Here is a 23,687-nt window from a genome sequence, read left to right on the forward strand (position 1 = left end):
CACCAGTATTTAACCAAAGGGAAAAATTTTATGGCCAAAAATGCATGCAAGATATGGATATGTTGGTTAAATATAATGATTTTCCGGAAGAAGGTACACTGAGTGTTACAAGATTGGGGATGGTAAAGGAGTCAATTGAGGAAGGGAGTAAGAAATAGAAAGGGTGTTGTGTGAAGCATATGTGTGAGAAATGTGAGCAGACAGTGGATTGTTGGATAAGGGAGGTGGATACCAACAGCACCACCGGCAAGACCACCAGCACTGCCAGTGAGACCGGCAGTACCGTCAGCAATATTGACAGCACCGCATCCACAGGCAGTAGCAGCAGGAGGGCAAGAAGAAGAAGACCCTGAAATGATTCCTGAAACCCCCAACAAAGAGGTCGATGAGGAAAGGACTTGCAGACTTCCCCCATCAAAGAAAAGAAAGACAAGTAACACTGTAAAGAAAGAAAATGTGAGCATAACAGCCCTGATGGTCGAAGTTTCAGGACCTGACAGGGCAATGATGTGATCTTTAGACCTTGGACTGTGAATGACATGAAAGAGGCAATGGCCCATTTGCCAAATACGGAGGAGGCAGATTCTCCACTGAACTGGTCACATTCTGCAAAGACTTCAGCCCCACCATGCATGAACTGAGAAGGCTGCTAGGAGTGAAGCTGGGGGCCTCGAACTGGCATAAAGTGAGTGGGAAGCTGCGAGGAGAAGATTATCGCAGAGTGAGCAGTAGCTGGACTGATGAAACCAACGCAAACTACTGTACAGCTGCTGCAGAGCTGCCTGAGGCTATAAAAATAGCTTTCCCAGTGCATGTGGGCCAGAACACAGAAGAGTCTGTTCAAAACTATTATCATTGACTGTAGGAGACCTTTAACAAACACAGCGGCTTGAAAGAGCCCGACGAAAGAGGAAATCAACCTGGCACCTGGGAGTGTCACTTGCGAAGCTGGTTTCTGAATGGCAGAAATTGTGCAAGGAGTGAAATGCAACTACAGCCAATGAAAAACTGGACAAAAAAAAAAAAAAGAGTGAAGAGTGAAACTTTGAGCTGTGTTTAAATGTTTTGGACAGAAAATGTGTGTGCGGTTTCAGTCAGGCTGACAGAAAAACAGTTTCCGTTGTATATAGTAGCAGTTTATCTAGTAGCAGTTAGCTACTAGTTATCTAGTAGCAGGAGAGTCTGTGCCTCTGTTTCCAAGGCCAGGGATTAGTCATGGTATGAAGTAGGGAATCTGGAAGCTGGAATTGCTTTGCTACAATATGTTGAAGGGTTATTAGTTCCTTATTAGTAGAGATGAATACACGAGTGGCTGACACTGTCTCTCTCCTGAAGCATCTGGCTCAGGAGGGCCACAAAGTCAGCCTGTCAAAACTACAGTTTGTAAAACAACAGGTTACATTTTTGGGTCATGTCAGCAAGCCCCTATCTGACAAAAGAGTTCAGGCCTTAAAAGATGTACCAAAACCAATCACAAAGAAACAAACATTGTCATTTTTGGGAATGTGTTCATATTGCAGAACATTTATTCCCAAATATGCAATTCTCGAGCAGCCTCTGAGAGCCCTAACATTAGGGAAGGGGTTGAGGTCATATGACAAAATTGAGTGGACAGAGGAGGCGGAGGAGGCATTTGTGAACATTGTGAAGTTCAGCTGTCTTGGGCACCAACCTTAGGCCTGCGGGTACCAACTAAGCATTTTGTTCAGATGGCGGATGAGAAAAATGGGTTTATGACTTCTGTTCTCTTACAGCATCATGGAGACAGACTGCGACCTGTGGCCTAGTTTTCTAGCAAGTTAGATCCAGTAGCAGCGGGTCTTCCACGGTGTCTGAGGGCGGTGGCATCTGCTGAGAAGGCCGTGATGGCATCTAGAAAATATGTAGGGTACTCTGACCTGACATTGATGTTGCCACATGCAGTGTCCATGATCCTGCAAGAACAAAAAACAATCACACTTATCGACAGCTTGTTGGTTACGATACCACATGATCTTGCTCGATATGCTGAACATAATTGTTAAACGCTGCACAACCTTGAATCCTGCCACTCTCCTTCTGACAGAGGAGGATGGGGAGGAACATCACTGTTGTTTGACCGTGCTCGATCAAGTGTGTACGCCATGTCCAGATCTTTTAGACATACCACTTTGAAACTATTCAGCACAAGCAGCAGAGCAGAATTTGAAATAGTGGCCTCTGGCTCACTGCCATCAAACTATTCAGCACAAGCAGCAGAGCTTGTGGCTTTAACAGAGGTGTGCAAACTCCAATTACACTGACTCGTGTTACGCATTTGAAGTTTCACGTGATTTTGGAGCACTATGGAAACACAGAAAATTTTCAGAAGTCAGATGGATGCCCAAAGATTCTGTATCCACAGGAAACGCCAGAGCAGACGCGGCAGCTTTGGACCATACATCGAAAGGGGGAATGGTGGCACAGATGAAAGAACTGTGGTTTACAAAGGGGTTCACAACATTCGCAGAAAATTTTTGTAAAAGGTGTTTTATTTGTAACACTCACAATGTGGCAAAAGGGGACAAAAATGTCCCAAGCAGCAGCAATAGCGAAGGCTCTGTTGACTGAAATAGTCCCGAGATGGGGAATTCCACGGAAAATCATTTCAGGACAACGGAACCCATTTTGTAAATGAGGCAATAAAACAAGTGGGACAGTTTTTAGGGATAGAGTTGAAAAAAAAAAAATAAATAAAAAAAAATAATTGGCCAAATGTTGTGAGGAAACGAGATTAATATGGGTTAAGGTGCTTGTACATGAGAATGAGAAAGAGATCCAGGGTAAACCTGAGCCCATTTGAAATTCTCTTTGAGAGACCACCATTTATGGGAATGGAAGGGGACAAACAACATCTGCCATCAACAGAATTGTGTGAGCATGACATGTTGAGTTACGGGCTGTGTTATACTCTGTTACCAGTTTTGGCAGCAGGATTATTGGTGTTACTATAAACAACGCACTACTCGAAGTTAGGCATAACAGCAACACAGCCTGTGAGTGGACCCGATCTACTCGACAAGAGACTCCATAAGCCTAATACAACTGACTCTGACAAGCCCGACAAGGATGTGAACTTCAAAAGAAATCTGCCCCTGGAGTTAGTCGTCATCTAGGTGTCCTGGCCTGTCCTCACTCCATGACCAACCAACTATTGCGTGACCTAACACAGGAGGCCTACAACAAAGCAGAAGATGGCCTCAAGGAAAGGTAACAAAACATCCACACTCTTGAACTCTCTCACCAAAGATTTAAGCCTTGCACTGGAGGACACCCAGTGGCATCACAACACCAGAGTCCTCCAGCAAAAGCACAGAGAACGTGACCCCCATGTCAATGACAACTATCAGCCCAGCTGCTGCATAAAGCTATGGGACAAGCCACATTCCTTTAGGAACACAAGAGATCAGAACAACTAGAAATGTAACTTAACATCCAGAGGCAATCGTCTGACTCATCCAAGAACAACTTGTGTGGGTAAGTGATGACAAAACCCACATCAGCACCACTCAGACATCCACACTGCTAAGTATCCACAACAACAATGCAGCTCACCATCAGAAGGCATGGAACAACTCATGAAATAACTAAAAGAGTTCCTTGAAAACCAGCTAAACACAAATGCCTTGAAACATGAGTTATGCTCGCTGTGACCAGTGACAGAACGGAAGGCTGACGATCACCTGGTACACCACCATATCAGAGATGACAAGCACCTGTTCAGCAACTACCCAGAATGAGCAAGTCTCTCACAGCCAACTGTTGTTGAGAACTCTGAGGTTCCAAACAACAAGTCACCCGTCGCTCACTAAGAAACTGCTAAATGAACTCAAGAACCACTTTCATGTCTATGCAACAGCAACCACCAAAGAACTCCCTACCAGGTATGTTACCCACACATTTGTCTATTATGTTCTAGTCACTCATTGCATATGTTCTTTTAATAACTATCAAATAGCTTAAGGGTTTATATTTGTGTTTGGTATGTTTGAGTTTGAAAATTCATGCTTTTAACATGTTTCCACAGATCAATCCTTTGTAAAATGTATTATATTCATGTTATAGAAATCATGGCCAAATTATACTCTGCAAGAGTAGGGAAAATTCTGACCATGTGACTGATAAGATTACGTGTTGATTTATGTTTTGGGAGGAGAAACATAGCAATATCCCAAGTTAAGACAACATCTAATTGGTCAAGACACCATTTTGGGATGTGTCCAAAGCTGAGTTTAAAACCAAAGGACACCATAAAATTTTGCTTTTAGTAAGGGTTTTTAGCCATGCTCTTAGCCATAATTTTTGCTGTTGTTTTTTGTGTTCTTTGAATGCTTCCTTGCTTGCATGCCACGTTCTACTCGAAAATGAAAACATGAGGAGATTGTCACATTTCTTTCTTTTAATTTAATCTTTTTCTTTCCGTTGAGAGTTTTGTGTTCTAAGTTAAGTTTTGCCACTAAGCCGTGTCTCAGACTTTGTTCCTGCCTCAAAACTTCAACCAGCCTACACGACTCCATCCTCCAGCCAACGCCCAAGACATCACTTTGAACGACAACGAACTTCCAGCCAATCAAAAACCTTGGGAAACCCCCTTTCTGCAACAACGTCATCGAAGGGAATCCCTTAACACAAGTCAAGGCAAGTACAACCTCCAGATTCTAGCTGAACTGGTGCATTTGATATAAAGTTTAATAACCTCATTGAGAAACTCAATGCGAGGGTTAATTCAATGATTGATGGTTGTTCAGGTCTAAGCAATTGCATATACATATGCTATAAACTTGAGATTTCATATTTTCACTCTTCTAAACTCATTCTTTCCTCATTTTCTCATCTTTCTGCAACCTGTATGAATGTGTCAATGTGTGTCTATGTGTTAGATTAGTTTATATGTCTTAGGTTTATCCAATAAATTCTTATTCATATTGAAAAGAGAAGTATCTTGTGTTTTGTGCTTATAAATGAATGTCTTAAACTGCTGACCTTGTTACCATGCTAATAAATGGTGTTTTCACTATATTTTGAATATTAGTATCCATTGCAGAGTTAATGTTATATGGCACACTCAATGAATCACTGGCTGAGTTTCTGTTCAAATTACCTATTAAATCTTAAATAATTCCTTTTGAGCTAAACTGACCTGTATCACTTACAGTATTATTGGTGGAGAATGCAGGCAGTTTAATCTAATTTTTAGGCATAAACCAAGTTATTTCATCTTTTCTATTGCTGTGGATGCAGCGCGGCTGCTTGAATGACGAACGCTGGCTCGAATGATCGCAGAGAAGGCTGCAACTCGAGTTTGCGCCTCTCTTGTAAACTGCAATAAAAGAATTTAAAGGTAAGATCTGAGATAGTACAATAAGGTCAAAATTGAGCGTGTTCCTGATTTTCTATAAAGCCTTGTTTATAGCTGAATTGATGTCATTGCGTGTTCCAGCATCATTCAGTAGCTATACTCCCGACCAGGGAATCTCGTTAGCTGATCAGAGCTAAACTGCAGTAATTAAAAGTGAAATAAATCAACAGATTAAGAATAGTTTGAGCGTGTTCCTCAGTCTACTTCTAAGGCCATTTTATTCATAGCTTGATTGTTAGTGCACGTTCCATTGCCAGTTTAATGTTATTTGCATGTTATTCGACTTCCTGGGTTAAACATTAAAAATAATGCTTGCCTGTTTGCGTCTGTTCACTAAGTCAATTTAAAATACACATCTTGTGTTACACTGCGTGTGATTTGAATGGGAGTGTTTTAAAAGCTTGATCAAGTAAAAATGTAACTTCAAACCAACAGCAAAGAAAACCTGTTGTGTTGTGTTTACGTTGCCAGAGAAACTGGCACGTAGATCTACGATCCACTGAGCTCGATATCCTTGTTTCCCCTATTGCAGCACCAAGCTGTTATTTGAATACATTTTAAATCTAACTCTGGAGCAACTGAGAGTTAAAGCACCACATCGAAGAACCAACTAAAAGTGGTATTTGTTGAAATGAGCTGACATTTCCTATAACATGCTTAACTGTACTTGCAATGCAACGTTCATGTGCTTAGTCCACTAAAGTTTGTTTTGGTTGCCATAGTTACGATCGTGACTTGGAAGTCTAAACCTACTTCCGGAGCAACTCTGAACTGCGCACGCGCATCATGTCGACGTCATATGTAAACACACTCTACGGTGTTGCTAAGCTAACGAAACTGTTGTGTTTACATTGCAGTCTATGCTAAAAATTAGCCTCAAAGGTTAGTGGTTAACATTAACATCTAGTGGTTGTATACAGTGTGTTTGGGCAAAGCTAAAGTGATTTAACCCTTGAACATCTCACTTAGCCTCTATTTTTATTTATTGATTTCTTCCTTCCTTCATTTAATTTCATTTTTATTTCATTTTGATTATTTTGCCATTTGTTATTTTTTTATTCCACTTTATCTTACCTTTTTCTTTCCTCCTTCACCAGCACATCACCCACCTTCAAGAGGAGCTGACACGTGCTCGACGCCACATAGACAAGCTGGAAGTGAAAGTTCAAGATCAACTGGAACAAACAACGGAAACAACGGAACAAGTTAAGAAGCTCCAAGCAGCCCTGGCAGCAGCTCAACATGACCAACAAGCAAAGGCTGCCCAGAAACACCTGGTAAACGGACACCAGTATGCCGAACAGCTACTAGAGAAACTCAAGAAGGACATCAAAGACAAGAATACTGAAATTGCACTGAAATTGACAATCTGACCCAACATTTAGATGATGCCAACGACAAGCTCTGCGTGGTCAGAAAAGAACTCAAACGTGCTTATGAATTGAAACTAGAGCCAAGAAGGGAGAAACATCCCTCAGCCTCACCACTGCTGAGCAGAACAGACTCCCATGTCTAAGAACTAAGCGAAGAGCCACAACCCAAAACCTTACCTGCCTTCGCCACAGAACTCTTTCCTGTCACTGAAAGAACAGACCCCATCCAAGCAGACCTTCGGGCTGCACATGGAATGACCATCAAAGACCTCAACAAGCTGTCTAACAACATCAGCAAGTTCAACCCGAACTCCAAAGAGGGCCACGGCATCCAGGCCCACCTGCAAGAAATCAACTTTCACCTGGAAATGAGACCTCACGTGACTGACAGAGACAGGTTGTACCTCCTAAGAGCCACGTCAAGTCCCGAGGTACGAAACACAAAGTCAAACTACCGGTTACTTTGTGAGGCCCTGATTAAAGAGTTTACAGACCCAGAGTCTGAGCATGGACTGTTAACTGCCTTGGAAATCAAACAAGGTTGACAAGAGACTCGACAAGCCTACTACAACCGACTCCGTCAAGCCTGCTTTGGTGCACACAACAAATCTGACCTTGAAGAGGATGTGAACTTCAAAAGCCTCTTCCTAAGAAATCTGCCCTCTGGAGTCAGTCGTCATCTAAGCGTCATGGCCTGTCCTCGCTCCATGACCATCCAACAATTGCGTGACCTAACACAGAAGGCCTACAACAAGCAAAAGATGGCATCTTTGTACCTTACCTACCCTTAAACAGTACATATAAGTACTAGTGTTGCACGGTATACAGGTACTTAAAAAGTATTGCGATACCCTGCTTTTAAAAACGGTACGATTACGCATTTTACTAGTGCCGGTACTTTAAGAATGCATTTTAATAAGAGCCGTATTTCTGTGTCTGTGTTAGTGATTGGCGCAGATGTGCAGTTTTGTTTACTACACACATACACGTGACGCTTGCGGTGTTTTCAGCCTCTGCCGCCTCAATATACGAGTAAATGAACACATGAACATCATCTCTAGAACTGCTCTGAGAGTCACTTTGTGAGCATTTTACCGTCTCTTTTGCGGAAAACTGTTGTCATATAATGAAGACCCCAAAGGTCTTCACAGCAACCGTCAAAATAAAAGTTTGGTTTGACAGTCAGAAATATATTAATATATTACTTAATGTAAAGATAGTACTATTCATAATAATAATAATAATAATAATAATATTAAAACAATGTTTAAGGAATATTTACCAGAAAAAAATATTTACCAGAAAATTGTAAATACACAAACACAGTATTTCTGGAAAAAAAAGAAAGAAAGAAAGAAATATCCTATAATAAATTAATTCTTTATCAAATCTAATTATTCTTTATAAATTCATTAGACATGCTTTTGATTATTAAAATGTAATGAAAATATTAAAATCAGTCCAAAAGTCCAGAAAATTAATGGAAAACAGAGATTCACAAACAAAACTGAATTTGAGAAAAATAATAAAACGCATTTCACAGGGCCTTAAAAACATGTAACTTAAAAAATAAATAACTAAATAAATTCTGCACGTTTCATGATTTCAATTAGTTAGACATGATATTTGATAAATACTTTTTAATGCAACCATTAAAATAGAGTCTAGAAAAATTAAAATGGCATTTGGGAAAAAATTAAACAGATTTCATAGGGCCCTCTTTATTTTATTTGTTTCTTTGTTTTATTATAGTTGTTCTTTAGTTTGTAAATTTTTTTTAAAGGGGGGATGGAATGCTTTGTTTTAATAGATAAAATAACTCTGGTCTCTGAATAATGGATCTATTATTCAGTTACTTTTCCTGTTGTTCAATGTTTTTTTTTTCATAGTATCGTGATATTTTAGTCAGGTATTGTATCGAAGTCAAAATTTTGGTATTGTGACGACACTTATTAGTACCTCATCGCTGATCGCAAGAACTTTGAAATAAAAGTGCATTTACAATAGGCCATTTTAACATTACTTAATGCATTAATTAATGTGAACTATAACGGGACCACAAGTAATTACAAGAAATGGCAAGAAACATTAAATAAAAATAAAAATGTTTAATTACAAAGTACAAAAAAGAACTTCCTGGAGATCATGTGACATTTTCAGAGCGTGACACGTCGATGTCATTTTCAGCGCTGCATCTTCTGCATTTGTTTTATTTTATTGTATTATTACTGTTTTTTGGTCATAAAAACACTTAGGTTGAGCACGTGACTGCGGACAGTGAGGAGCAAGGCATGATGGGATGCGTTTACCGTATGATGTAGTCTGCGCTGTCAATCTCACGTCCACAGCTGCTGTTCTTCAGAATCCCACCACTGCCGACCACAGCACACCGACCCAAACGACGACCGCTCCAGGGGAAATCCTGAACACACACACACATACTTATTTCCATTAGTTGTCAAGGCAACATTTCTAATATTAGGTTTTTTTTTGTTTTTTTTTTTTTTAATTTTTCAAATCTTTGATCTAATATCTATATTTTAGAAATGTAGAATAGTTTTAGCAACACTGATATGATATACAGTACTATTATTTTCATATAAATGCCAAAACACACACACACACACACCTCAGGCAGCATGCTGTAAATGGCTGGATTCATTTTGTATGTTTTTACTATGCTTGTTTCATATGGGATGGTCTGATTGACGGCTGTGTTTCGTTTGGTGAAGTATAACGATCCTGTGGCGTTACAGCAATACTGCAGCCTCATTCTGCCATAAACACACACACACACAGAGAGAATATCAGCACTCATTTCACAAGCATTCAGCTTTTAATAAACCCTTAGCGATAATAATGTCATTAAACACTATAAGATTACTCCTGTTAAAATATGAGACACTACAGTTGAGTGAAAAGCTGTGAATATCTCTGAAATTATTCAGTTAATAAGCAGAATGAATCTACTAAACAACAATCATTCAGAAACAATCCAGATGTTTCCCTTCTTGTCACCAAATTAAATGTTTCAACATTTTTTTAACGTTATTTTAATTTGGAATCAGTTTCCCTCCTGTTCGTCTCCTGTTTAAATCCATTTAACTAACAAAAGCCGACATCATCCTCCAGACAGGAAGTGACATCAATCTGGAGGGAATACAGCAGCGTTCTGTGGAACAGGAATAAGACAAATACTACTAAATCAGCTAATGCTGTGACATTAGGCTACGCTGTGGCATCATTTATGAGACGTGTAATTAATAACCCATTAACCAACAAATAAAGCGTGAATGTTACTGTAGATGGAGACGTGCACGCACCTGTTTAGCTCCTGCTTTGTCTTGTTCGGTTTGTACGGACAGTTTAAGAAATCGTTGAGTTCCTGGGTGAAACTCTTCATGTTTAGTCTATATTGACAAAGAAAAGCATGGGACATTTGAAACAACTCAGTCATCATTTAGTGGATTGTTTACCATTTGTACAAACACTGTTTTACTACAAACACATGTTTTTGTGTTTGTTTGTTTTTCTTTCTGTAGTAAAGCCAAGGTTAATTTTAGTTCAAGTAAATTCCGAAGACTCTTTTCCATACAATGACAATTCATACTAAACAAGTCTGTTCAGATACACAAAAACAGTCATAAAGATATCATAACAGTACTTCATATGACATGGGAATAAGTTAACAGTCTCAAAAAGAGATAAATTGACTGGTCTTCCACAGGGATTTCCAGGATGCGGCTTGAAGTCGGATTAAAAAACTGGAACTAGATTAAGCGTGTTTATTCGGGCATGATTTGTGCCAATGATTACAACAACAGGGAGTAGAATTTGACAACGAAAATTGCTACCTGTCAGATTGTGGTTTATTAAGGTCAATGCCTACAGCAGGGGTCAGCAGACCCGGTCCTGGAGGGCGGGTGTCCCTGCCAGGGGCGGATCTAGAAAATAATTTTTAGGGTGGCAAAGGGGTGGCATGGGGTCTGTGAGGGGTGGCAACATGAAAGAAAGACCACATGCATAGTTTTTGGGGATTTATAGTCTGACATAAACAGTTGTGTTCACAAATACTGCATTACCATTAAGTAATCATCTATACTGTTTAAACAGTAGCATTTCAAAAAACATTTCAATGTACATTAAGTCAATAAACAATATATATATATATATATATATATATAAAAAAAAAGTCAACAGGTTATACAGTAAATGTTTCTGAGCTTGCATCACTAAGAAGACATGCAATTCTGTTAAATTACTACTTAGATGGTATAAATCACATTTTAGTGCAAGTTTAAGATGTTAATGTTGATGATTTCATGTTAATTTCCTAACATTAGAAAGAATCATTATAATATCAAAGCACTGAAACTGGATCAGTTTTGGAAACAGTGTTTGATTTTCAGAAATCAACCAGAGGTGGGAATGTCTGTAATCACTCATGACACACAATCAACCATACAATCTAGCAACACCCCAGCAAAAGCATAGCAAGAGCCTAGCAACCACCCAGAATATCCTAGCAACCAACTAGCAACACTTTAGCAAACATCTAGAACATCTAACTGACCAAACTATTTATGTTTTTAAACAAGTCTTAAGACAAGCCAGCATAAATATGTCTTTCAAACGTTTCAGTCTAGTTACTACAGGTATTTTTAAATGATACACACAATTCAAATACAACAATGACTCTCCTGCCCAATGAACACTCATGAGATCAATAACACTTTCTGCAACAACAGTTTGCAACTCAATGTTTATTACAGTATACAACATAAATTAACTTAAAGATTGCTAATTCAGCAATTAACTTTTGGGGGGAAGAAAAATTTCTTTTTACTACTGTTAAGTAATCTTGCAGCAAAGTTCAAATAACAAAGAACTGTATATGAATTTGTTATGTGCCACAATACAGTACAGTAAAAAATAAACTTAAAGATTAAATTCAGCATCCTCTGCACATTTGGCTAAATTTCATTAGAGTATACAGTACTATTTGATCTCCTGACACAAGACTATATCTCTGGGTAGTCATTTCTCAATTCTACAAAAATGCAGTAGACTACACATAAAAATGGTTACAAATGAAATTTGACAGTCAGACTTTTGAAGGTGTACAACATGTACTACAGATTACTGTACATATAGAATAGTGAAATTTCCATCATCTAATATACTGGTACTGTACTATAATTATACTGTATGTGTAGTATAATTCCCATGTAAATGATTCGTTCATTTCTCTCCTCTCTCCGTTGTTGGATGCAGAGATTCTGATTGGTGTGTCATCAGTTTTGCTACTTAATGTTTAACTTATTGTTAAACTTTTTGAGAAATGTGTCTTGTTTTAGCACTGAATGAATGGATTGGGAATATAAGCCAACTAACATAATTGTGTTAACAATCGAGAAAACTGCAATACGACCAGATGCTTACCTAACTCTGCTATTAGTTTCCGTAATCGGCATCTTCTTATTGATTTCATGCTATTATACTGTTTCGTCGGATATGGCAAAAAGGCCTACAGTATATCCATGATGAACGTGGTGCGAGCGGTCAGAGAATCGGATCAGCAAACAATTACGCGATGAATCTCAGACATATCCGGACGGGATTAGATTTCTTAGAGGACTTCTGAGTTAGCCGAGAAGCAGTAATTATCTGATTCACGACAAATGTAAAATAATTCGTTAATGAACTGGGCCGCGCTTTGTGTTTCTGACTCAAAAAGAACCGGTTCATAAGAGTCATTTGTTAATGAAGTCGAATACACTGGGCGCGCTGCGTGCACGTGCAACTATCGTGCACATTTTATTGAAAGATGTGGGTTTTGCCATTATTTTGCGTTACGCTGTCATCGCTGCGACTGAAGCACGTGAAACACTGCTCACATTTATTCTGTGATAATTCTGGGGTGGCAGGTGGGGTGGCACAGCTTTTTCTTAGGGTGGCAGTTGCCACCCCGTGCCACCCCAGTAGATCCGCCCCTGGTCCCTGGAGAGTTTAGCTCCAACCCTAATCAAACACACCTGAACCAGCTAATCAAGCTCTTACTAGGTATACTTGAAACTTCCAGGCAGGTGTGTTGAGAAAAGTTGGAGGTAAACTCTACAGGACACCGGCCCTCCAGGAACAAGTTTGGTGATCCCTGGCCTACAGTAATGCAAATACAGTAATGACAAAAAATATGCAATATTGATATGCGCATACACAATGAGCCATGCGGACAGTCTGACTATAAAATGTCAGGACAACGGCACAGATATGATTAATACCCATTTAGCAAATATTTACAGAGATGTGTGTTTCAAGTACGATTAATTATACTCTGACAATGATGAACAAAATCTTGGATTAGGTGTTTAGAATAAAGATAATACATTCAAATAACATCTTAAAAATCAAGGTTCTTTATTGGCATCAGTGGTTCTGTGAAGAACCGTGAACATCCTGGAACCTTCCACATTGCACAAATAAGGTTGACAAATAAAAGCGTCAAAATGCTTCAGATTGTTGATCCATTATTACTTTGTAAAAACACACTTCTTATTTTCTACATAAGCTTGGTATTTGTTTTTAGAAAATATGGTGTTTGGTGTGAAAATGACTATTACATCAAACATCATAAGCTGATTAAGGAATGATGGAATTGAGAAATTAGAAACACTGACAGAGACAACAATCCTTCATAAAATGTTACATTTTTAATATTTTATTCACAGTGTGCAGAGGTTTGATTTGAACTATTTGTGAATGATTATTTATTTTCCGCACACTTTTATACACATTTTATCTGTGCTATTTTATTTTCACTTCTTTATCTGGAATAAATAAATAAATAAATAAATAAGGTACAGCTCATTATCAGGACTTTATCCAATAATTTACGGATATTCCGTTAACCCTAAAACACAACGCAATGAAGAGCAAAATTCAAAATACAACAATAAATCAGAGCTCAAAAAATAAATTCCTTCAAATTAATACAGTGCCGTGCCATCATTTTATTATTTCTTGCCTGTGCCCTATATTAGATTATTTTGCATGCTCTTGTTTTTTTTTTTTTTTTTTTTTTTTTTTTTTTTTTTTTATCATTTCTGCGCTCTATTTCCTTTTTAAACTGATGTAAATGGTGCTTTATATCAGGGATTCTCAACCGGTGGGCTGCGAGATAGCTTAAAATTCATTTAAATATTACCCTAAAGTTGTTTAATTTAATTATTAATGTTTTAAATTAAAATGATCAAAGCGCAGCCTCTCCTGTACTGTGACTGCATCGGACTCGGCGCAGCAAGCCTCATCGCACTGTTAAATCCAGACTGAACGGCGGCTCAAAACTTCCACCGCTGCACGCAAACTTCATTTTAGAGACCTGAACGGGACTCATGTTTTAGTCCCGCTTCCGCAAGATTCTGTCCGGGCCCACCCACTCCCGCAGAGATATGTTATTTCGTCCCGCTCACATCCGCGGTATTCATGTTTTGTCCCGCTCCTGCCCGCATAAAAGTAACCTGTGTAAACATTTTTCACTACATCGATTAAATGTACATGAAATAGTTCTGTAACATCTCGTAATTTCCACAAGATCTCGGCATAAACGCTCCCGATAAAATGTTTGTTATTTAGGCTAAGCATCAACATTTAGAAACCACTGCTTTTCTTAATAGAAAAACAAGCATCGGCTGCTGCGTGCATGCATGGCAGAATGCGAGCAAACAGCACTTCCTTAAAGCTGACATCTCAGTTCATCGCGATCTCATAAAGCTCTTATAACACAATGAATATACGCACAATGAATCTTCCACAATGTCTACACTTCGTGGGTTGTAATGAGAGGATTCGCGAGCACGCAACATTCAGCACTGTGCAAAAACTTACAAGCGGTGAGTGGATTCTAACTTAAACACCTCTGATTGGCAAATGCGTTCCAGAAATCAACAGATTGCTACATTGCTCAAGCTGCAAACACGTGTTTTAAATCGAAACTGCCCATTCTTGCGCCTGTTAATCATTTTTGTGCTATATTAGTTGTTTTTGTTGCTTTAGTGCAGTAGATGAATAACAATTTATGTTTGTTTGTTTTTTTATTTTATGTTTAGATATTTCTATTTTGGGATTCTTGCGAATCATTTTATTCTTCTGCATCCTGCCCGCACCCGCACTCGCACTCGTCCATTAAGTGTTGCCCCTCCCGGGGGAGTGTAGGTCTCTACTTCATCTCTTGGCTGCATGAAACAAACCGTCACGCTAATGTAAAGGTAAAGACGATCAGAGTAATAGTAACGAACGTGCGCGTGCCTAATGTATGACGCTCGTTTATCAGAGTCGCACATTAGGCACGCGTAAGTCCGCTATTGATTCACAAACTATTTGCGCTTTTGTGGCTCTGATCCCTAGTATTTTTGCGTGAAATTTCAAAACATTTGCATAGTTGTCAAAATGAATGTCCTGTGAGTGTTTTATAATGGATGCTCACCCAGGTTCACTTACTTAAGAAAAAGTAAGTGAGTTGTAAAGAATGTCTGAATTAAAGAATTCAGGAGCTTTAAATCTGTATATATGTTAAAAAGTTAGACTTGAGCAGAGGGTTTTCTTTTAAGTTAAAAAGTATTAAAGTAAGCTTTAATTTAAGGTTTGTTTGTATTTTGAGTTTTTTATATATATTATATATATAACATGCAGTAGAAGAATAAAAAGGCAAAACAAATGCCAGGCATGGTTGGCCCCGGCGTAAAAAAGGTTGAGAACCCCTGCTTTATATGAATGGTAAAAAGAGAAATGTCAGTGCCTGTTTGAACAGCGATTTTTTGTATTTGCTAAAGTCGTTCCGGTAATTTTATTGCAACTTATTTTTATGATTATGTGAAAGGGGCTTACTTATCTCAGAAAATAAGTAATTAAACTTTTTTTTTTTTTAGCGGTTTTGAACTATGCTTCCTGTAGCGTTTATATAATTTGCATTTATGTAATGTGGAGAACGCAAGATAATTTAATAATTACAAGATAATTTAAATATGACCTGTGGTCAACCAGTGAACCTATAAACAAGGTCTACATGCTATGCCCTCCTTCAATTTCGCCTTATGGAAAAGAGCACGTGAAGAGCGCTGGTTTCACCTCTTGGCGGACGTGATGCCGGAGAACTTGCGTCTGAGTTTTGCGCAGCGCAGCCGCTGAAGCGCGTCCGTCATCGCCTGTCTGAAAGAGAAAAAAGAGAGAGAAATCATATTCTGCTGCATTAGATAAAAGACTTTATCATACGTACGCATCTCGTTATCACGGTATCTCCGAGTGATTCTTTTTAAATCCCCTTGCGTAAGCTTGCGGGGACATTATGTAATTTACAGCAAAGCTATATTTATAATGACGTCGAGCACACCCAAAATCATCACTGCATGAAAAAAGCAAACATTTGCGTACAAAAACACAGCAGTCCGGGAAATTAAAAAGTTCATCTCCAGTCCTTCTTAAGATAAACTAACAAGAGGAATGTGATGCACAGCGACCCGAACAAGTATCGGGACACTTAAAAGTCATGAAAATGTCTGCATGGCAGACACTGACTGTAAGAAAGAAAAGCACACATTTAAAGTAGTTTTTATGGTTTGAAATGCTGAAGTGTGTCGTAAATGAACACAGCATTGTGTGCCTGTCTGTGGTTAGTGGATACTTTTTATAATTAACATGATTCAGCTCTGCTAGAACACCTGTGTGAATTCACGCTAAGTTCTGTGTACACATTTTTATCAGATCTAGCTTTACCCAGGAAATCAAACCCAGTGACGTTGCTGTGATCTACTGTTCGAGCAACAGGACAGGAAAGCAGCTTAGAACATTACTTTGGACTTTAGAAATTACATTTTAAAAAATTATGACAGTTTTCAACTTAGTAAATGTGTTTGCATTTATGCACTTGGGTGTTATTATTAGTGCATTTGTGATTATTAGCTCTGTTCTGTCATACATTTAAACAATGAAATACATAGAGATTTGTATCTCATCATATCAGACGTTTCCCCACAAAAAATGAAAATCTAAAATGAAACACTGCGTTTCTCAAACAGAACACAGTCATTCACAGTGACTAGTGAAGAATAATTAGAGTCATGAAAAATTTAAATCTACTCCATTCTGTTGAATCCTATAGCTCAAGCTTGTTTCTTAAAAGTTAAGCAATTATTAAATGACATTTCGATTTTCAGAAGGAAAACTCAGTGACTCAGAGACGAAGCTTAAGTACTGGAGTTCATGCGCTCACCTGGACAAGTGTGTGTCGAGTGCGTAATAAAATATCACACATACACTGTGAAAGACGATCAGGACAATCAGCAGCCTGAAGATCCACTGCAGAAGCGTCATTACTATCAGATACACCGATACTGGAGCGAGTGTCTGTGTGAGATGGAGAAGATAAAAATGACACACAGACACACACACACACACTCCTGTCCATAACTCCACCCCTCTCATCTGATTAACCTCATCACTACTCATGATGACTCTTGATGCTCAGCCCTGTTCCTGAAGATCTACCTTTTTGCAGAATTCAGCTCCAACCATGATCAAACACGCCTGAACCAACTACACTGACCAAAATTATAAACAGTGATGTTTTCAGTGAATATTCCACCTCGGTGCTGAACTACCTAAACCACATTATAACCATCACAGTAAGCTAAATCCATTGTTAATGAGATGACTCTCACCTGATGGATTGTGTGCGTAGTCAACCGTTTAATATTCTCTGATGTTGTCCTGACTAGATCAGCCAGGTCCGGTCACTTGGGGCTTGAAAGGAATTCTTTCAGGTTCAGATATAGGTTCTAAGAAATAAATCACTCCGAGTCTTGTTTTAAGAGAGGTTAAAGTGAAGCACCATTTAAAATGGTTTCGGTTTAATAAAACAACTCATAAGCAATAAATTCAAAATAACAGTGAGAAAGTCTTCACCCGAAGTGTGGGAAGGAGGAACATCAAAAACTGGCATTTTATAGTCTGCCATAAACATCACAATGTCTCTTCATTGCACTTCCATATAATAAGTTAAACATTTGGTACATACACACACACACACACATGTTTGTTTTTGTGAATTGTGGGGACTTTCCATAGTCAAGTCAAGTCAAGTCAAGTCAAGTCACCTTTATTTATATACCGCCTTTAACAATACAGAATTGTGACAAGGCGGCTGTACAGTATTAAATAGGAAACAGTACATCAACAATGCCAAAGGCAACATTAAACACTCACATTATAGGTAAAGGTAGTTAATCAAAAACAATAAAGTAAAATGCAATATTGTGTTAAGAGAAAGTGTCCCCAACTAAGCAAGCCAGAGGCGACAGCGGCAAGGAACCAAAACTCCATCGGTGACAAATGGAGAAAAAAACCTTGGGAGAAACCAGGCTCAGTCGGGGGGCCAGTTCTCCTCTGGCCAAAGTTCCCGTGGTCTTGTGCCGACAGCCGTCTAGGTGATGTGGTCTTTAATGTGGATCCGTCTCTGGGGCTCATCTAGTTGATGTGGACTCCGCTGACATTCAGGGCTGTAGAGGTCGTCTCTAGGTGCTGATCCACCGTCTGGGCTGGGTTCGGACTGGATCCGGGGGACTGCAGTGACCATCTGATCTGGATACGGACTGGATCTGGTGGTTAATGTGACCTCGGAATAAGAGAGAGACTAATATTAGCATGGATGCCATTCTTCTGATGATGCACTGAGTACATCGGGTGTTATGGGAAGTGTTCCCGGTTCCGGTTGACCTAATTAGTGCAGCCTAACAATCCTTTAACGGATTTGAATTATAAGAATGTGGATTTGTTATGTGTAAGCAAGGTTAAAGAGATGGGTCTTTAATCTAGATTTAAACTGACAGAGTGTGTCTGCGTCCCGAACATTGTAGGGTAGATTGTTCCAGAGTTTGGGTGCTAAATAAGAAAAAGATCTGCCGCCCGCGGTTGATTTTGATATTCTCGGTATTATCAAATTGCCAGAGTTTTGAGAACGCAGCGGACGTGAGGGACTATAATGCGATAAGAGCTCACTCAGGTACTGAGGAGCTAAACCATTCAGGGCTTTATAAGTAATTAGCAAGATTTTAAAATCTATACGATGTTTAATAGGGAGCCAGTGCAGTGTAGACAGAACCGGGCTAATATGATCATACTTTTTGGTAGACTTCTAGACTTCTAGAAGTCTTCTATAGACTTCTATAGATTTTATACTGACCAAATGATATTGTCTATCCCCTAACCTAATCCTAACCCTAAACCTAGCCCTCACAGAAAACATGTTTGCATCGTTACACTTTCAGATAAACATCATTTACTATTTTTAATCATTTTTTAACATTGTGGGGACCGCAGGCCACAATGTAGCAAAAACAAGTACACACACACACACACACACACACACACACACACACACACACACATCACTCTTTGTTTGGGGGCAACTCCATGGCAATTTCTAAACACATGATATGTGCAGTTTCACACTTGCTCAGATGTTGCAAGGTTCAACCTGGAAAACTGCAACGTCACCCTCAGTGTCACAAATTCAGACCGTACAAACACATTATCTTCAGCTGCAATCAGACAAGCCGATTCTTATCTTAATTAACATTCATAACACTTTTAGTATCTTAAGCAAAGCACATTTTCCTATATTGCAATATCATACTTCTGCAATTAAATGCAACATATCTTTATAGCCAAGAAAAGTAAATTACAAGCAATCATCTTTTTTTAGGATGTCCATCTGCAACCATGTTGCAAATGCATCTCCTATACATTTCTTCATTAAAACAACACTTGGTTTAAGCTGCTCTCACCTCTCATATACACTTTACAATTTAATAACCATTAGAGGTGAGAGCAGTGGTTTGAAGTCTTAATGATTCCAAATCATCCATAACAGAATTTAATTCAGAATAAAAATCATTCAAAGCAATCAGTTCTCTCAGCAATTTAATTATTCTCTTGTTTATATCTTCTTGTTTTCTGGGCAATCGAATAAATCCCCTTAGTTTAAAAATCATCCTCTGACGCTCCTCCGGTTCTCTCTCGTCTTTGCTTCTGACGTTTCCTCCTTTCCTCTTTTTTTATCCAATTTGTTTTGGCGCCTCTGTAACGCTTCAATGAAAAGTTTGTCCATGTAAATTTAAAGTTTTTCTGGTTCTTTATTAATATTATTCCCCGTATGAAATTGCTCGGGAAATAGCACATTAACATTGCCTGCTGATACAACAAAACGCAACACTTTTGTTTTTGCCCCCATTTTCCATGAGCTGAACTCAAAGATCTAAGACTTTTTCTATGTACGCAAAAGGCCTATTTCTCTCAAATATTGTTCACAAATCTGTCTAAATCTGTGTTCGTGAGCACTTCTCCTTTGCCGAGATAATCCATCCACCTCACAGGTGTGGCATATCAAGATGCTGATTAGACAGCATGATTATTGCACAGGTGTGCCTTAGGCTGGCCACAATAAAAGGCCAGTCTAAAATGTGCAGTTTTATCACACAGCACAATGCCACAGATGTTGCAAGTTTTGAGGGAGCGTGCAATTGCCATGCTGACTGCAGGAATGTCCACCAGAGCTGTTGCCCGTGAACTGAATGTTCATTTCTCTACCATAAGCCGTCTCCAAAGGCGTTTCAGAGAATTTGGCAGTACATCCAACCTGCCTCACAACCGCAGACCACGTGTAACCACACCAGCCCAGGACCTCCACATCCAGCATCTTCAACTCCAAGATCGTCTGAAATCAGCCACCCGGACAGCTGCTGCAACAATAGGTTTGCATAACCAAAGACTTTCTGCACAAACTGTCAGAAACCATCTCAGGGAAGCTCATCTGCATGCTCGTCGTCCTCATCGGGGTCTCGAGATGACTGCAGTTCATCGTCGTAACCGACTCGAGTGGGCAAATGCTCACATTCGATGGCGTCTGGCACTTTGGAGAGGTGTTCTCTTCACGGATGAATCCCGGTTTTCACTGTACAGGGCAGATGGCAGACAGCGTGTATGGCGTCATGTGGGTGAGCGGTTTGCTGATGTCAACGTTGTGGATCGAGTGGGGTTATGGTATGGGCAGGTGTATGTTATGGACAACGAACACAGGAGCATTTTATTGATAGCATTTTGAATGCATAGAGATCCTGAGCGTGACGAGATCCTGAGGCCCATTGTTGTGCCATTCATCCATGACCATCACCTCATGTTGCAGCATGATAATGCACAGCCCCAAGGATGCAAGGATCTGTACAAATTTCCTGGAAGCTGAAACATCCCAGTTCTTGCATGGCCAGCATACTCACTGGACATGTCACCCACTGAGCATGTTTGGGATGCTCTGGATCAGCGTATACGACAGCGTGTTCCAGTTCCTGCCAATAATCAGCAACTTCGCACAGCCATTGAAGAGGAGTGGACCAACATTCCACAGGCCACAATCAACAACCTGATCAACCCTATGCGAAGGAGATTCACTCCCCCCAACTACAATTCCTGCCAATACTGAGACTTGAACCCACAACCTTCGGGTTACAAGTCCGACTCTCCATTAACCATTAGGCCACGACTGAAATTTTCAGAATTCAGAAACACTGACCACAACAACATTTTATAAAATGTGATATTTTTAGGTTTTATTCAACAATGTGCAGAGATTTGATTTTAACTGTTTGTGAATTATCATTTTTATTTAACTTTTATATATACATTTTATCTCTACTATTTAATTTTAATTTATTTATCTGTGCTCTGTTTTTTTTTTTTTGTTTTGTTTTATTTCAATACATTTTGCTCACAATTTTATATCTATTTTCTTTCTGTCCGCACACTTATTAATTTACACTCAGAGAAATAAATACATATAAATGAATTTCTTTATTTTGCTTGCATTTTTATATCCATATTTTATCTGTGCTATATTAACTTATTTATGTTTAATCTGTGCTCTATTTTGTTTCTATCCATTCTATCGTTCTTATCTTTGCACTTATTAATTTACACTCAAATAAATACATATTTTTTCATTTCTTTTATTTTTCTTGCATATTTATATCTATATCTGTCTATATCTATTTTATCTGTGCTATTTTACCTTATTTATTTGTTTTTTTAATCTGCTCTATTTTTTTAATCCGTGCACTTATTCATCTACACTCTAATAAATAAATATATATATAAAACTTTTGTCATTTTTTCATTTTGCTCGCATTTTTATATCTATATCCATTTATCTATTTTTTTTTTTTATTTTGTTTCCATCCATGCACTTATTCATCTACACTCTTTTTTTTTGTTTTACAGATTATTGTATATGCTATTATATTTGCTTGTGCAGTGTACATCTCTTCAAACGATCCTCCAGTTGGAAAACATTTAGAGGGATGTAGTTTTCCAACCTTGAAAGCTCAGGTGCACACAGTTCCTCCAGAGCAGCCAGATCCCATTCAGGTCGTGGCTCAGAAGCACTTGGATCCGGGACGCACAATTCCACTGAATTAACCAGATCCTCTTCAGGTTCAGGCTCAGGGATGTTTGTCCACAGGGTCCTGTACAGCTCCACCGAATCAACCGCATCCCATTCACGTTCAGGAGGATCATCCAAATCCTTCTCAGGGTGCGGCTCAGAAACACCTGGACCCGAGGCGTACAGTTCCACTGAGTCAACCAGATCCCATACATGTTCAGTAGAAAAAAACAGGTCCTCTTCAGGTTCCGGCTCAGGAACGCTTGGACCCAGGACGCACAATTCCACTGAATCATCCAGATCCCCCTCAGGATCTGGCTTACGAACACTTGGACTCAGAGTGTACAGTTCCACTAAATCAACCAGATCCCATTCACATTCAGAAGAAGCAACCATGTTGTGGGTCAGAACCCTTCAGGTCAATCTCAGGCTTAACAGGCTGTCATTAGGAAGTCATTTTCTTCACAGTCCTGACTGTAGTATATTGCACTTTCCTGGTTACGATGAAGCCAGGAACTTTCTTAATCGTCATCTCTTTGGTACTTTCTGATAGGAGTAGAAAAACAAACAATACAGTATTAGAAACATCTCTAACCAGATTAAACATCAGTAATTAATCCATATTTTAAGAAGAACTTTCTATTTGCATCTCTTCACCTGTTTGGCTGACACGTGATTCCTGTGGATCAACCAGATCCAGTTTGGGCTCAGGAGAAGCAACCAGATTCCCTTCAGGTTCAGGGATACATGGTTGCTCGATACCGACCAGATCCATTTCAGGTTCTGATTCGGGAGCAACTGGATCTGGGAAACACAAATCCTCTGGATCAGGCAGATCCACTTCAGGTTGCTCAACAGGCTTTGGCATTTTTCTTTGGAAAACTGCACAAATTGGCTGGAAGATTGACCTCATTTTCTTGGTCTTCCATCCAGTGGTGCATTCTGAAAAAATAAGAAAACAAACAAGATAAGTAAAGTTTGATGACAAACTTGACCAAAGCCTTGTCTGAAAGTTTAAAGTGACTTGAAAGATACATCAAACCCCATTAGACCTCATCTGACTGCTAAGAAACCACATTAGACCATTACAACAACTATGAGTCCTCTGCTCATTGTTGCTAGCATGTATCCAACAATATTGGTGGATCGATAGACAGAGTGGATAAACTCTACATAAGTCATTACTGGCAAATGTAATTTCACCACCTAAATGGAAATCAAATCAAACTCCAACAGAGTTTGCATTTGTTTAAAAGTCAGCTACAGGAATAGCATAAGTTGAATCAGTAAGAAAACATAAAGCAACAAAATTCAGATCAGCCTAAAGGTCAGTGCCAAATTTGGTGGTAGTAGCTTGAAAGCTTAAGATGGTGTTACTCTTGGAAAACTAGGGCGTCAGAGGATGTGGAAGAATAACACATTTAATAGGAAAACAGCATCAAGCCACCACACC

At 39.1% G+C, this 23,687-nt stretch overlaps 1 protein-coding gene across 3 annotated transcripts; it reads right to left on the minus strand.

The window, feature by feature from the left end:
* Window positions 1-935: 935 nt before the first annotated feature.
* On the minus strand, window positions 936-17,167 carry LOC127155014 (alpha-2,8-sialyltransferase 8E). Of its 3 annotated transcripts, none has more exons than XM_051096940.1 (6): window positions 17,015-17,167; window positions 15,874-15,954; window positions 10,074-10,160; window positions 9,380-9,524; window positions 9,060-9,172; window positions 936-1,934 (listed from the first exon to the last, which is right to left on the minus strand). In XM_051096940.1, exons 1-6 carry the CDS (start codon window positions 17,113-17,115, stop codon window positions 1,784-1,786), a joined length of 678 nt encoding a protein of 225 aa, XP_050952897.1. In that variant the 5' UTR covers window positions 17,116-17,167; the 3' UTR covers window positions 936-1,783. The 3 variants fall into 3 exon arrangements, with proteins under 3 accessions (XP_050952897.1, XP_050952900.1, XP_050952899.1); XM_051096943.1 differs by having other exon boundaries at window positions 17,059-17,155; XM_051096942.1 differs by lacking the exon at window positions 936-1,934 and adding an exon at window positions 7,396-7,495.
* Between the last annotated feature and the right edge of the window lie 6,520 nt (window positions 17,168-23,687).

Source organism: Labeo rohita, chromosome 23, assembly GCF_022985175.1.
Source record: "Labeo rohita strain BAU-BD-2019 chromosome 23, IGBB_LRoh.1.0, whole genome shotgun sequence".
Lineage (NCBI taxonomy): Eukaryota > Metazoa > Chordata > Actinopteri > Cypriniformes > Cyprinidae > Labeo > Labeo rohita.